The sequence below is a fragment of the Lepisosteus oculatus genome, chromosome 16, assembly GCF_040954835.1.
Source record: "Lepisosteus oculatus isolate fLepOcu1 chromosome 16, fLepOcu1.hap2, whole genome shotgun sequence".
NCBI classification, from domain to species: Eukaryota; Metazoa; Chordata; class Actinopteri; order Semionotiformes; family Lepisosteidae; genus Lepisosteus; species Lepisosteus oculatus.
The window spans coordinates 3515636-3529387 of NC_090711.1; the positions used below are offsets into that span (position 1 = coordinate 3515636).

General features: G+C 43.8%; 1 protein-coding gene across 1 annotated transcript in view; it reads right to left on the minus strand.

Annotated features, from left to right (window-relative positions):
- ntsr1 (neurotensin receptor 1 (high affinity)) overlaps positions 1-12237 on the minus strand; it is a 33443-nt gene extending 21206 nt beyond the window's left edge. The window contains exon 1 of the mRNA XM_006639631.3: positions 11300-12237. Within this exon, the coding sequence (XP_006639694.1) occupies positions 11300-11971 (672 nt within the window). The 5' untranslated portion in view covers positions 11972-12237. The remainder of the gene's footprint in view (positions 1-11299) is intronic.
- Positions 12238-13752: the final 1515 nt, after the last annotated feature.

A 13752-nucleotide genomic window follows, 5' to 3' on the forward strand; every position in this document is an offset into this window, starting at 1 on the left:
GCTCTCTGTCTCCGCTTTGTGCCTTTTGTCTTCTTGCCGTTTATTTTTAAACGCAGGAGAGAGAATATCGCGGAGTCCGCACTGCCTTTCCACCCTGCAGCTTGAAAGGTTTCATATTCTACTGCCAAGCATGGCTGAGAAATTGAATTGTCTTACAGCGGCAGTGAAGTGTCTTGGGTCTGTATCACAATTGGGCTTTAAAAGCTGGGGTACAGTACCTGCACATGGGGCTCTCCCTGCCTCTTCCTGTGAGAGACAGATTAGGCTGACTTGCAGTGCCCACTGTCCAGGACAGGGCTGTGTCCAGCTGTCACACAGTGTCCAGGACAGGGCTGTGTCCAGCTGTCACACAGTGTCCAGGACAGGGCTGTGTCCAGCTGTCACACAGTGTCCAGGACAGGGCTGTGTCCAGCTGTCACACAGTGTCCAGGACAGGGCTGTGTCCAGCTGTCACACAGTGTCCAGGACAGGGCTGTGCCCAGCTGTCACTGTTAAGGACAGGGCGGTGCCCAGCTGTCAGGCAGTGTTCAGGACAGGGTGGTGCCCAGCTGTCACTGTTCAGGACAGGGTGGTGCCCAGCTGTCACTGTTCAGGACAGGGTGGTGCCCAGCTGTCACTGTTCAGGACAGGGTGGTGCCCAACTGTCACACAGTGTTCAGGACAGGGCTGTGCCCAACTTTCACTGTTCAGGACAGGCCTATGCCCAATTGGGTCATTAGAACTGCAAGGAAGCAGTGCTGATGACCAAACCACACTGCCTTCCACAGATCCAGAAACTCTGTTTAATGTAGTTGTGGCAAGGTTAGGCCGATAGTCTAACATTCCAACATTCCTTAGTCACCTTGAAAGCTTGGAATTCAAACATCATTACTGAAAACTTTCTCTTTGTCACTTTTGGGTCTCCTTAGCTTTGAAATATTCCTCCAGAAACGGTCTGTCACGCTCATAATATCTGCCATTTCATTTCATTTTTTAAATGTAATGACAGCCATCCGAGTTACCTTCTAAGACGGGGAGAGAATTCTTACTCCTTCACTTTCTTAAAAGCATTTTTTCCATATCAAAGGGTTTTTTGCTCTTCCAGTGCCTGGGGTATTAATTCTAATGGAGGAATGAGCCTGCGTGTGGAATGTTCTGCATCTTCCAGGGATTGATGAAACTTTGATCTTCTTGTGATCACGTCGGAGTTTTTTCCAAGACAAGAGGGTGACGAGGAAAAAAATTGAAAGATGACATGCCAGACAGCTAGAAAGCACTCAAGATGCTTTTAAAAATAATTGTCAGCAAGGAAATATTGAGAGAAGGAGCACATATACAGTATGAGGTGGTGCTGTTGGAAGTTTTTACCAGAAAATGATTCGACTTCAAAATGATGCAGAAAACACGAGAGAATCTGTATCATCTCTCTTCTCAGCTCTTCATTCTTTTCCAGTCAGTGAGATGCTCCATGGTCCACCTTTCATTTTTTTATGAACTGTTTTTAAATAATCATTAAAATATGGACTTTGGGCTGTGCATTGAGGGATCAACACATTTGCCAGCAACATTTCCTGAACGGCCTCAAACTGTTCTTTTCCATTACAGAAGCTTAGAGAGTACAGTGAGATTGCTAAAGACACAGCATAATCTAAAGATGCAAGATAATCTCCCTTGTGTTAGAATAATTTAATTAAGTACAAACTACCCAACAAAGAACTAAAAGAAAATCAGGTTAATGTTAGTATGCTCAAGAGTCTAAATAATTTTTTTTGTACTCGAGAGAAGAGGCTGGATGAGATCTTCAGATCACTTGATAACCAAATGAGCTTGATGAACCACTTTATTCCCAAATTTGGCACTCCAAATTTTGTTGTTTTTCATCTTACTGTTTCTTAGTGTCATTTCTCTCCTGTCACTATTGCAATAGTCAGATACTGTAGGTTCTGTAAACATAGAACTCATCTCGGTGAATGATAAGGCTCCATACTGACAGATGATTGACTCGGGAACAACCCGGTGGTCTGATAACGACCTTCAACTCAATACCTCAAGAAACTAGCGAAATCATTATTGTTTTTTAGCTGTGTCCAAAAAATAAAACTCCCCATCATCATTCATGACCATCCTATAGAGACCACAACCGAGAATGGCTGTGCAAAACGAAGTACTGCTTGGGATAATACCCGATGCGGTGTTAGTCTGTTGAGCAGGGATTTCATTTGTTAATTTGTTTGGCTTGCAAAAGTTCAGCCAGAGATGCATTCGGTTCTGCACCCTGCAGGTGTGGTAAGCCGAGCTAGCAGTTGTTTCAATCATTTTCTGTTTATGGCAGAAGAAACTGTAGCTTTCGATAACACACAGGAAATATTGTTTTCACAGCCCTTTCAGGCAGGGGAAGCTACAGTACTTTCCAAAAGCAGGAGCTCGCAGCCCACGGACGACTGCCTGGATACAGGGGCAAAGCTGTGTCTGCAGGGCAGGCATGAGCTGTACAGAGGTGGAGGGTGCTGGAAGATTGCACAGCAAATGTGACAAGAGTGTTCTGGAGGGCTGGCAGTTACGTGAGTGAGAAGGATTGATGGAAGGCAGGTTGGAATAGGACACAAATAGGATACAAAGCCATTTAAATGTATTACTGGTGGTTGTTTGTTTGCTGAACATTTGACGCGGTAGTTTGCAAATTTAAAACGATGGTAATGCTTTATGGGTCTTTAGTGTAAAATCTCACAATTCTGATGTATCAGTACCATTATGTATCATTAAGTGTATTCTGGATCTGTCAGAGCAGTGCTGCCAATGAGACATGTTTGAAAGCGATTCGCTGCCCTTATCGTGTGTGAGAGTTTCTTGTAAATTGGACGGAAAGCATTCTGTAAGTCTTGCAATTTGCATTATATTTATTTTGTATTACTGTCATGAAAGCCATAAAAATAATAAAATGATGCCATTTCTTAAGCGGTAGTTTTTTTTAAAGTACAAACTACAGAATATTAATTGTACAGTAGTTTCACAAAGTGTCATCACATGTGTATTTACACACAAAAACCTCTGTATGCGATTTTAAATGTTAATCTCACGTCCTCTAACTCAGTGTTAGCTCGGTGTGAATGAGGCAAGCACAGCTTTGTCTGGAAATGTGAAACGAGGATAACTGCCTGAACAAAGCTGGGATACCAGTTTCCAGACGTTTTCTCAGTTACGTGGACAATGTGATTACAATGAAAACCATTAACTTGAGTCAGAAAGGATTTCCACCTCCAGTTGTCCAGACTGCTCTGTTTCTTCGGGTGTTTTGATTTGTTGAAATATGGATCTTTTTCTTTTTCGGTGAACATCCATAGATCCCCTGAGGGTATTGGATGTCTGAGGAGGAGCAGCAAAGTAAATGCTGCATTATTCTTCATGCATGAATACTTTTTGAATTGAGATTTGGTAAATGTTGTTCGGGTCATGTCAATTAACATAAAATCCAAAAATGCATTCGCTATCTTTTATAATAAATTAGTGTCTGTTGTTTGCAAAGCTCAATAAATGACAAACCTGGAAGTTTTTCAAGGAAGCAGTTCATTACCATACAGTCATTAAGCCCAATTCTGATTCTCCTTTTTACAGGGAGTCATCCCCAAACGATGCTGCTTAATTGCAGACACAGCTTAATCCCTCTTGTTGCAGAGCTCTGCCAGCATCTTCAGCTGCAGTGATTAAGAGGCACCACAAAAGCATATGGCAGTACAATACCCAGAGTCCAGGCACATTTGTAAAACAGTATGAAATCACTCAACGGTGAAATTAATTTATTTACCGTTTCCCTTCTGATATTTGGACGTGGAAAAAACAAAGAGGAGGACATTATTCAGATTTTTAAAAAAGCATTGCATCTTAAATTCCCTGTGAATAATGATCGGGGGAGGCAGGAATTGTAGGACTTGAAGAAACAAGCTAATCTGTATATCCGATGAAGAATGATTTCAATGTTTGTGACCCACTGGGTACAGTTGTTCCTTTATGACAAGGCAAGGAAAATATATATACAGTACAGTGCACTGATGGTGGACATAGCTAAGACAGGTGGTGATGCACCTTGTTTTACAAGGTCCAGATTTAATTGGAATTTTTTTACAACTAGAAATTGCTAAATTAAAATAAAAACCTGTATAAGGTAACAATTATTTTGTTCTCCTGGCTTAGTATGAGATGAAAGAATATGAAGGTTAAATACCTGCTCTGATTTCTGGCAAAATAAAACACTCGAAGGCACTGGAAAGGAGTACACAGTAAAGGTAGTTTCAGATCTGTTTTTTTCATATATTCCATATTCACACCAGCATTGTTCTTTAACCCTGCTGGCTGTATTCAGCCACCAATTAGACTGAGAGACAAGAACAATTTCAAAACAGACTTAACTAATTCGCTAGGTCGATAAATAGAGCTTTCAAATCCTAAATGAATTCCCTTGTTTTGTTTTTTGCTGAACTGAATCTGACTTGCAGGTATGAAGGCAATTATCAATACCGTGTTGTGGCTGAAACTCACTCAGCACTGTGTGCTGGACAGCTCCCAACTTCAGTGCCCATTGTGAAATGTGACTTCTGAGTTTGCAAGTGTGAAGTTCAGGCTGTCTGCCTGAGTGTTCTCTTGCAGTAGCTGCCTACTCATGAGCCCAACACTGCATGAGGCAATCAGAAGGTTAGGAAAGCTACTGGTTGTTAGGGAACATCACTGTATGGTAAAGTATATCTGGGACAGCAAGGGTTATTTATTTGCATTGCAGGTATATACTGTAGCATAAGAGTTACAAAGATTTTAAAAATGCCTTCCTTCGTGTGAGAGAAAAGTGAAGCAGGAATGTTCATTGCAGTGGTTTAAGTGCTATCTCCTGCAGAATGTGTTATCTCTTTTTGTTAATAACATTTTTACATTTTTTAAGAATATTTTTGTTGAGATTTCCAGCCGTTTACTTTTTCTTTCATCCCGAGGAGTAAAAATACACAAAGGTGAGAATATGACTGTGCATACAAAAAACAATTCTCTACCGGCTATTAAAACAGGAAAGATTAACAGGAAGATTAACAGGATAGTAGTTATGCTTGCCTAAGTATGAGGTGCTAGAGAAATGAATGAATCATGGCATTTGCTGGGCAATGACATGTTTCATCCAGTCTCACTAAAAAATTCCTTGTGTCCGCCTTCGTTTCTGTGGAAAATAGTATTTGACACTATCTGGGGATTTCGTTTCGAGCACTCTGTTTTATTTGTAAATGAATGTCAGGATTATATTTGACTTCATAGAACCTGAAAGTATTCTCACAATAACTGTGGTGGAAGGTGAATTGTGAGCTGTTTTAGAACACCTTCCTTTTAAATCTTAACAGTTTTGTCAACAGTCCGTTGCTGAAAAGTACAATCTGTCAGGTACTCTTTTCCTTCTTCATAATAGTTTTTTAATGCACAGTATTCACTGTTCATCTTGTATTGGGGTTTTATATTTATTACTAGTCTATGATATACAGTACTGCTTTTGTTTATGCTAGCTTGTCAGACATACTGTAAGAGTGGTACACAGATATGTATTGCAGAAATGTTATACGCAGCTCTTAATAATCACAATGCTGTTTATTGATTGCTGTTTTTTGCCAAGGTGTAACAGAGACTGGCGTCGGTGTGGATTTCTTTAGGGTAGATTGCTTTTTATGAGTCTGCAGGAAAATATTTCATGACTGCAACATTTCTAAGGGAAAGCTAAACTACAGCTGGCCTATCCATGCCAGTACAGTGAAACAGGAGTGGAGTTAACCTTGAACCAGTGGCCGTGGAACAGTTCTCCAGTCTGTCAGGTGTTCAGTACATCTTAGTTAAAACAGAATAGGATCAAAACATTTTCAACCGTGATGTCCACAAAACTTAATCTCCATTAGAGTTCAACCATGTTCAAATAGAAGCTCGTAAATAAAGTAATAATGGAGTTAAAGATACAGTACATTCTTTTTAATGGATATTGATTGCAAAGGTAGATATTTCCTCTCAGTCAGAATAACCAGTTAAATCGGCTGGAAGGATCAGCACTCTAAATAACGTCCTCTGTAGAAAAAAAACAAAACAAAAACCACCAGTGTGGTATTGCTGCTGCCACCAAAGTATTTTAAATGTACATGAAACCTGCAGCATGCTATCCCTCTCCGTAAGCCCAAACTGCAACCGAGAGCATGTTGAGATGCTTTTTTGCTTTGCACTTATTCCTGAAGATGACTGAAATGCCTGGTCTGTCCACAAACACCTCTGAAGACTGAATCCTGTTAGGGCCCTAACAGGGAGCATGAGCCTACTCATTCAGCCCTTTTCTAATCACTGAATATGAAACTGAGATGACATCAGCCCTGAATTAAGCGTCCCTGAGCTGGGTGACAGTATTTAAAGAGGGACTGAAGCCGTAAAGAGTCTGGAGGAGAAGTGACGTTTCTTTGCAGATAAACAAGTGGTTGCTTGTTAATAGCCTGAAACCTGAGCAGCCTTCTGCTCACGTGCCTGACCAGCTGGTGATAAATACCAGTCAATTCCCTGCTCTTCCCCTTTCCAGTCTCGGGCTGTGTCAGATAATCAGACTGCATGAAAACAAACTCGAGCAATTGAAGAGAGTAATTGCAGCCCTTAGTATAAATGTGTCATCTGGATTATTTAAGCCTTGTTAAGTACTTCAGCAAAAGGAACTGAAATGTCATTTACAGGCGCGTCAGACTTCTCTTAAATGGCAAGCCTGGTTTGTATGGATGGAAGTCTCCATTTCAGCGTCGACCAATTTCAGTTCCTGCATGTATACTTCATGATCCCGGAGTCTAAAAGGAGCGGATTGTGCTGCCGAGACAGGTCAGGTGTGCTGGCAAGAATAAAGTTAGTCTTGGGAGATTTCGGAGTAACCGGTCCATCGTTTTTTCTTTCTCGACGCCCCCTGAAATGCCAGTGGATTACAGGACATACAGGAAGTGGACAGGAATATGTCCAGGGAGCACAGAGGGTTGGGATTAAATAAATCAGTACGTTGAATAGAAAGGAGGTTTTCCTGATCTATCAGTTATGTAAAATGTGTTTGAATTGCAGTTTTGCCTAAATTAAGTCCCCATGAGCAGCCGTAACAGCTGATCCACCCTTATCAGGGTTCTTCAGAGTGACATACAGTAGCTGTACACGATATGGCCGAAACACGTCCGTTTCTCTGATGATATGTCTATCAGTGTATGCAGTTTAAGGTTTTGAATTATACAAAAGATGACTGGAATAGCATTTGAAAGTGTGTCTAAGGTTAATATATTATAAAATATCTGGACAAGGCCTAGCTGGAGGTAACTCTGTGCCCCTAGCTGGGATGCTCCACAGTGCCCTACAGGAGAACAGGCTATGCCTGGGGAAGTGGCACTATTCTTGTTGGCACACTGGCTGACTCGAACCCGTGCCAACAGTGGAACAGTGGGGATGTCAGGGCACAGCTGGCTGATGGCCAGGCTGGAAGTGGCTACTGTACAGCGTGTCTGGAGTGCAGGGCTCAAGCTGCTCTGCAAATGTGCACAGTTTGAGCTCCTCGACAGCCCTGGGACATGATCTTTTTAAAATGGCAAAGTCTAGAAATACATTTTATAATCTAAAGTGACATCATGCATCCCTCAAGAATGGTCTATTACTCTTCTTTTTCTGATTGCTAGTCAGTGATAAGCTCCAAGGCTTTTAAATATGTATTTACAGAATCACTAGTGCTACCCCTGCACTGAGTCCATTTTCTTACTGTATATCAGTGATTTTACTACCTTTGTGCCTGAATGGCAGTAATGTTGTCTATTTAAATGTTCACATCCCAGGGGAATAAGATGATTACCTTTCTTGTCTGTGTAGAAACATTTTTCCTCCAATTCTATATATGTCCTTGGTCTCTCTTTTACAATTGCACACCTGTACTCCCGGTATTGCAGAAGAAAATTCACATGAACTGAATGACTGGTGGCACTGTACATACAGTGTTTTCTTTGCTCATGTCAGAATGAATGCTGCTGAAGTAATACTCTTCTCTAGTTCATACTCTGCTGTCTAAAGCTGTAAATCTTCCTCCCTTACATGTTCTGGATGAACAATCTGCAAGAATATAACAAAATCTATCCTTTCCGGTACATCCATGCTTCCAGACTCACACTGAACTCTTGTCACTTCGTTGGAAAATGCAGTGCTCAGAGTCATGGAGGCCCTTATGGTACTGACTAGGAAAATGGAATAATGATCTTTTTGACAAGAATACAATAGCAGCCATTTTGACCAGTTTCTTGGCAACAAAAAGCAGAAAGGCAACAAAGACATCGAAGGTGGGGCTTCTGCCCTGTAATACTGTACCTTTAATTTTCCTTTCTGCTGAATAAAAACAGGTTTGCACACCCAGTATCAGAAATGATAGTCTACCATTTAACGACACCTCGTGCATCCAGTAATTGCCAATTGATTGGTTTTGTCTTAGCACCATTAGACTGGTGTGCTATTCCCTGCCTTAGGTCTTAACTCTCTGACTTTCCTCACTGGTGAAGGATAGTTAGTCTTTCCAGTACAGTACAGTAGGTACGCAGTGAGCAATGTATACGAATCTGGAGAAGCCAGATAGCTTTAACTGGAATGCAGTCCTATAGTCCTTGTGGATCTGTGAATGATCAGTGTAAAATATCACCGATCAACTTATCGGTATATACTGTAGTGCCCTTCAGGGAGAACAGCCTTCACAAAATGCTTTCCTTCAAAGCACAATTCAAATGTGGTACAAATGCTCAAAAATACATGGAAACCAAGAAAAAGGAGCAGGTAAACGAAGAGCAATGACAGGTAAGAATGCTTTAGCACCAGAAGTCCAGGCTCCAGCTTCGACCTTGTCAGATCCGCAGTGGCTACTGTACTGTAAAAGTCTCACCCTCCCATGACTGCAGGTACAGTGACTGGCTAGTTTCGGAAAGTCGTTTGAAATGAAGCATATTCCAGTTACACCCCAAAAAAAACGCTAAATCTTGACATTTTTTGAGAAGGTTGTCTGTAGAAAAGGATTCGAGCTCGTGGCGCAGTGGCACAGCGCTGGGGTGCTGTCTGCGTTGGGTCTGTATGTTATCCCCGTGTTTGCATGGGTCTCCTATGGGTGCTCCGGCTTTGTTGCTGGGTAGTTTAATTGGCTTCTGGGAAAACTGGCCCTGGTGTGAGTGTGTGTGCCGTGGGATAGACTGGCGTGCAACCCAGGGTGTACCCTGCCCTGTGCCCGTTGCTTCCTGTGATAGGCTCTGGCTTTTCCGCGACCCTGTACTGGATAAGAGGTTTTTGAAAGCGATTTGGCAGTCTACCCCCTGGGTGCTGCAATGCCTGTGTTACAGGGCTTCTAAAACTCTTCTGTGAGTTGATTTTACCCTCTACACTGCTGTTCTGCTTTTACATTTCTTACACGCTGAGCATTAAAACACAGCAGTGAAGCACTTGTGAAATTGGAAACATTTCAAAGGTACAGTATTTCGCTGCCTGCCTGCATCGGCTCAACAGAAACGCAGATCTTGTCACCTAGACAACCTCATCTTTTCCTTTGGAGATCTCTCCCTGCGCAGGAACACAATTCCAACATTCCCCATGAAAAATACAGCCGAGCCAAGCGGGCTGTCTGCTTTCCCTCTCCTGCACACAGAGTGTGGGTTTTAAAATGGGGAAGAATGCTGCTTCGAGCTCAGCCTCCACTGTATTGCAGACTTCAGGCGGTCCAAACTCTGAATCTCTGGTGGCCGCACAGCAGAGCCAAGCTCCTACTGCCACGTCAGGGTTAAGGTGTATATCTGTCAAAACAATCTCATCAGAACACTCTGACATCGTGGATGTAATTGAAATGCTCCCAGCCCGTGTGTGCAAAGTGCAATGTATCCCATACCACGCACTGTGATGGGATGACTTTGTGAGCAAGAACGCATTTGTGAATATTGCTTATTGCACAGGGTAAAATCTATTGTAATATATTATGTTTTATTGTTGTGGCTATTGCTTTCTGGGCAATTGTAACGCATAATCGGTAGTTCTAATGTCCACGACGTGACCCAGCCGGAGAACATTCCTGAAGTGCGCTCTGTGCTGCGCAGGGCTGGATGGCTGTGTCTTCTAACAGCACAGTTTCGACGCACTTACAGTAGCATTAATTGTGTTGTTTTTTTGTTGTTTTTTTCATTTTCGGGACCAACATTTTGCGATAATTTATACAGAAGGTGTGATCTGTCAAGGGTAAATATTATTCCTGTTAGAATGGGGAAAATCTCCTGTACGACGAGAAGTGAACATATTTAAAAATAACGACTGGACATTTTTATCTTTCAAATTTTAGGTGACTTCTAAGGGTCGTTTTAGAAAACAGAAAACCAAACCTAAAACTAACAACGGTGCATAAATATTTCTTAAGTAAGCCAATCTATTTTTTCCATATATTACAAGACCACACGACTTGTTCTATGTATTAAAGAAGAATGATTATTTTATTTTTTTACCAGTTTCCTCCATCACACAGCGCGATACACGACATGTACTGTACCACCAGAAACCGCGGCGCAGGCAGGTGTAATTGAAGCACTCTCGACTGTAATGACATTAATTATACCCATTGAGCACATTCTTCCGTTTCGTTTTAAACAGTAAACGTCACGTAGAGCGTGTCTTGGTGGGGAGAATAAGTGTCAAGTACTGAGGTATCTGTGTGTTTCTGTTGGATTCAGACAGTCCAGATCTGCTTCATGTCTTTTCTATAAATCTGGACTTTTTTTTTTTTACTCTTACCGGGTTGTTTAAAGGACACCCGTACTGAACAGAGCGACGGAGCTCTCTCCAAGTCTGTCGAGTCCGGGCCGTGTGGAAGTGGCGCAGTGCCGGCCGCACTGCCTCAGCGGCTGGGCCCGGGAGTCGTGCGGTTCCGCTGGGGCCGTTCCTGCTGCCCGCAACGTTAACGGTACATGCCGGCGTTTTCTGACGATCGTTTTATTTTTTTAAAGATGTGGTAAAAGTTAAACAAGCAACAGGTAGTCCTTGGCGCGGGATAATGTTTAAAAAATGTCTTACCGACTCTACTTATGACTTATTATCGTTGTTAGAGTTTAATAACACTACCCAAATACTACGTAACTGTGTTATGAATGTTACAGAACAGGTTTAGGACAGTCGACCGACTGTTTTTACGCGCCACCGTGTTTCTCCACTCGATTCGCCCGGAGCTGAGCTGGTGGCTCGGGTGCGAGAAAAGCGCTTTTTTGTTTTGGGGGGTTTCTTGTCTTGTCGCGAAGTCCCTTTCACTCACCTGCAGGACGATCTTGGCCGTGTGCGTGGAGACTATGGTGGTGCAGATTTGAACGTTGTTGGTGTAAGTCTGGCCCATGGTGAACAGCATGGGGGTCGCCAGGAGAAACGACGCCACCCAGATAGCGCTGATCAGCTTTTTTGTTCTGCTCCTGGACATGATGCTTTTGGCCTTGAAGGGGTGGCAGATGGCCATGTACCTCTCCACGCTGAGGCTGGCGATGTTGAGCGCCGTGGCGTAGGAGCAGCCGTCTCTCAAGAAGTAATACCCTTTGCAAACGGCTCCCCCAAAAGCCCACGGGTAGTGGACCCAGATGAAGTTGTACAGCTCTATGGGCATGCAGAGGAGCAGGATGAGGATGTCGGACACCGCCAGGCTGGCCAGGTGGTAATGCACCGTGCTCTGGAGGTTCTGCAAGGTCTTCCTCCTGACCAGGGTGTACAGCGTGATGGAGTTGCCCAGGGAGCCGACGACGAACAGGGCGATGTAAATGGCGGTGACCAGAGCCTTGGAGTAGATGTCCGTGCTGACGTCCAGGCTGTCCTCCTCGTGCTCCCCGGGCGTCGCGTTCGCCGGGCGCGAGGCGTTCCCGGCCGCCGCCAGCAGGTACTGGCTGAGCATCTGGAAGTCCCGGGAGAAGTTTCGGCCCAGCAGCGTGGAGGTCTCGTCCATTGTGTGGCCGGGCAACTTCTTTTTCTTCTTCTGCTTCTCCTCCTCCTCCTCCTCCCTTTTTTTCCCGGGGAACGCGGGGCGGACGGCGCGGAGAGAGGCAGGGAGCGCTCGGCGGTGTTCAGCGCAGCCCAGAGCGCCGCTCCCCCAGAAGTTGGCTTTTTATCTGGCGGAGGAGGAGGCGCGCTGCCTCTCTGCTCAGACCTCGGGCACTGACGCAAACCACTTCATTCATGAAGTCTGATCGTTTCCCTGTTTTATATAACCAGGTTTCCTCAGATACACCCCCCTCCCCCCCCCCAAAGAATCGCAAACACCTTTAAAAATTAAATGTTAAACGACAACGATTCTATATGCAGGGCGGTTTCTTATACTTTAGGTACATACTGTTATTTACTGTCCATTTGTTGCATCGATGCTGATCTAAAGATGAAACCCTGTCTTTCTGGTGAACAACGATGAGTTTTTTTTTTCAACCTGAAAGCTATAATTAGTAATGCGTACTTGGAGAAACGAATGCGAACAGAGGACAATATTACTACTTGGCGACACAGTGTTGCGTCTGCCTCAGATCTGTCTTATCAACGGCATCTTAGCTTTCTTGTTCATATTTGTATTTAAACTCACGTTTTCCCAAGTAACAAAAGGATAATAACATTTGTGTTTTTGTAACAACAAGGATACTTTAAAACATCACCCGCAGAGCTCAGTTTTGTTCCTCGGGAGGTGTGCCTTTTTTTCGGCGTCTATCGTCCTTCTTTTGACTTTGTGAGTCTTACAGGGTCTACGAGACAGTGAGCGCCGATTCGCACCCAGAATGAGAGGTGCCAGGCGAGTCACAGACGTGCCCGTTTGCCCTAAATCGACGATAACCCTGCAAGCGGAATTCGAATAAATTTTTCTGAAAAATCCCTCTCACTGCTGGCTGACTGTCCAGACTCAAACCAGCAATACCCCGGACATCTGGGCTTAACCGATACAGCAAATAAGCATCTCTACTATTTGAGTGTTCAAGTCTGAATTGAAAGTAAAACCACTGTTACAAAATTTCACATTCCGGCCTTGTACGCTTTTTTTCTTTAACGCCCATACCCGGGGAGAAAAATGACAATGTGATCATTTCTACACAACCTCCTTTTGCAGCACCCATAGTTAAGAGTCGAAACCTTGTTCTCTGCGGTTTAAAAGCCGAAGAGCACTCTTTAGGATTGATGTGGTTTAACCGTTTGAGGGTATGTGGAAGAATGCTGCCGTGCTCAGGCTGAGCGTCCTCACTGCTTGCTAATTAGCCATAGCAACTGTAATACCTGTCCTGCCCCACTTTCTAGAGAACAGCGTGCGTGAATTATAAAACTCATCCTTGACACACACACACAAACAGCCATTCGCCTGTTTTCAATACCCTGGCTCTCCCGGGATTGTCTTTCAATACCGAATTGAAAAGGACACACTCGTGGTCACAACCAGCTGTTCTTCAGAAAACCCTGCCTGTCCATCTCGGACGCGGCGCGCAGAATTTCTCTCCTTTGCGCGCCGAGAAGGAGGCGGTAGAAGTGAGTTCTCGGCACCCCCCACAGGAGGGACAACGAGTTGAGAGCATCTTCCAGTCCAGCAGGTCCTGCCAAGCTGGAATAAGTGCTCCAGCATGCCTGAGGACGTCTAGGCTGATGTAAATGCTCTTGATGTGTGAAGATGGGAACGGCTTTCATCCCCGAACGTGGGGTTTGAATGCGCGTGTGAGCACTCACCGGCTCTAGTGCTCGAGTTTCAGTAGCATGAGCAAA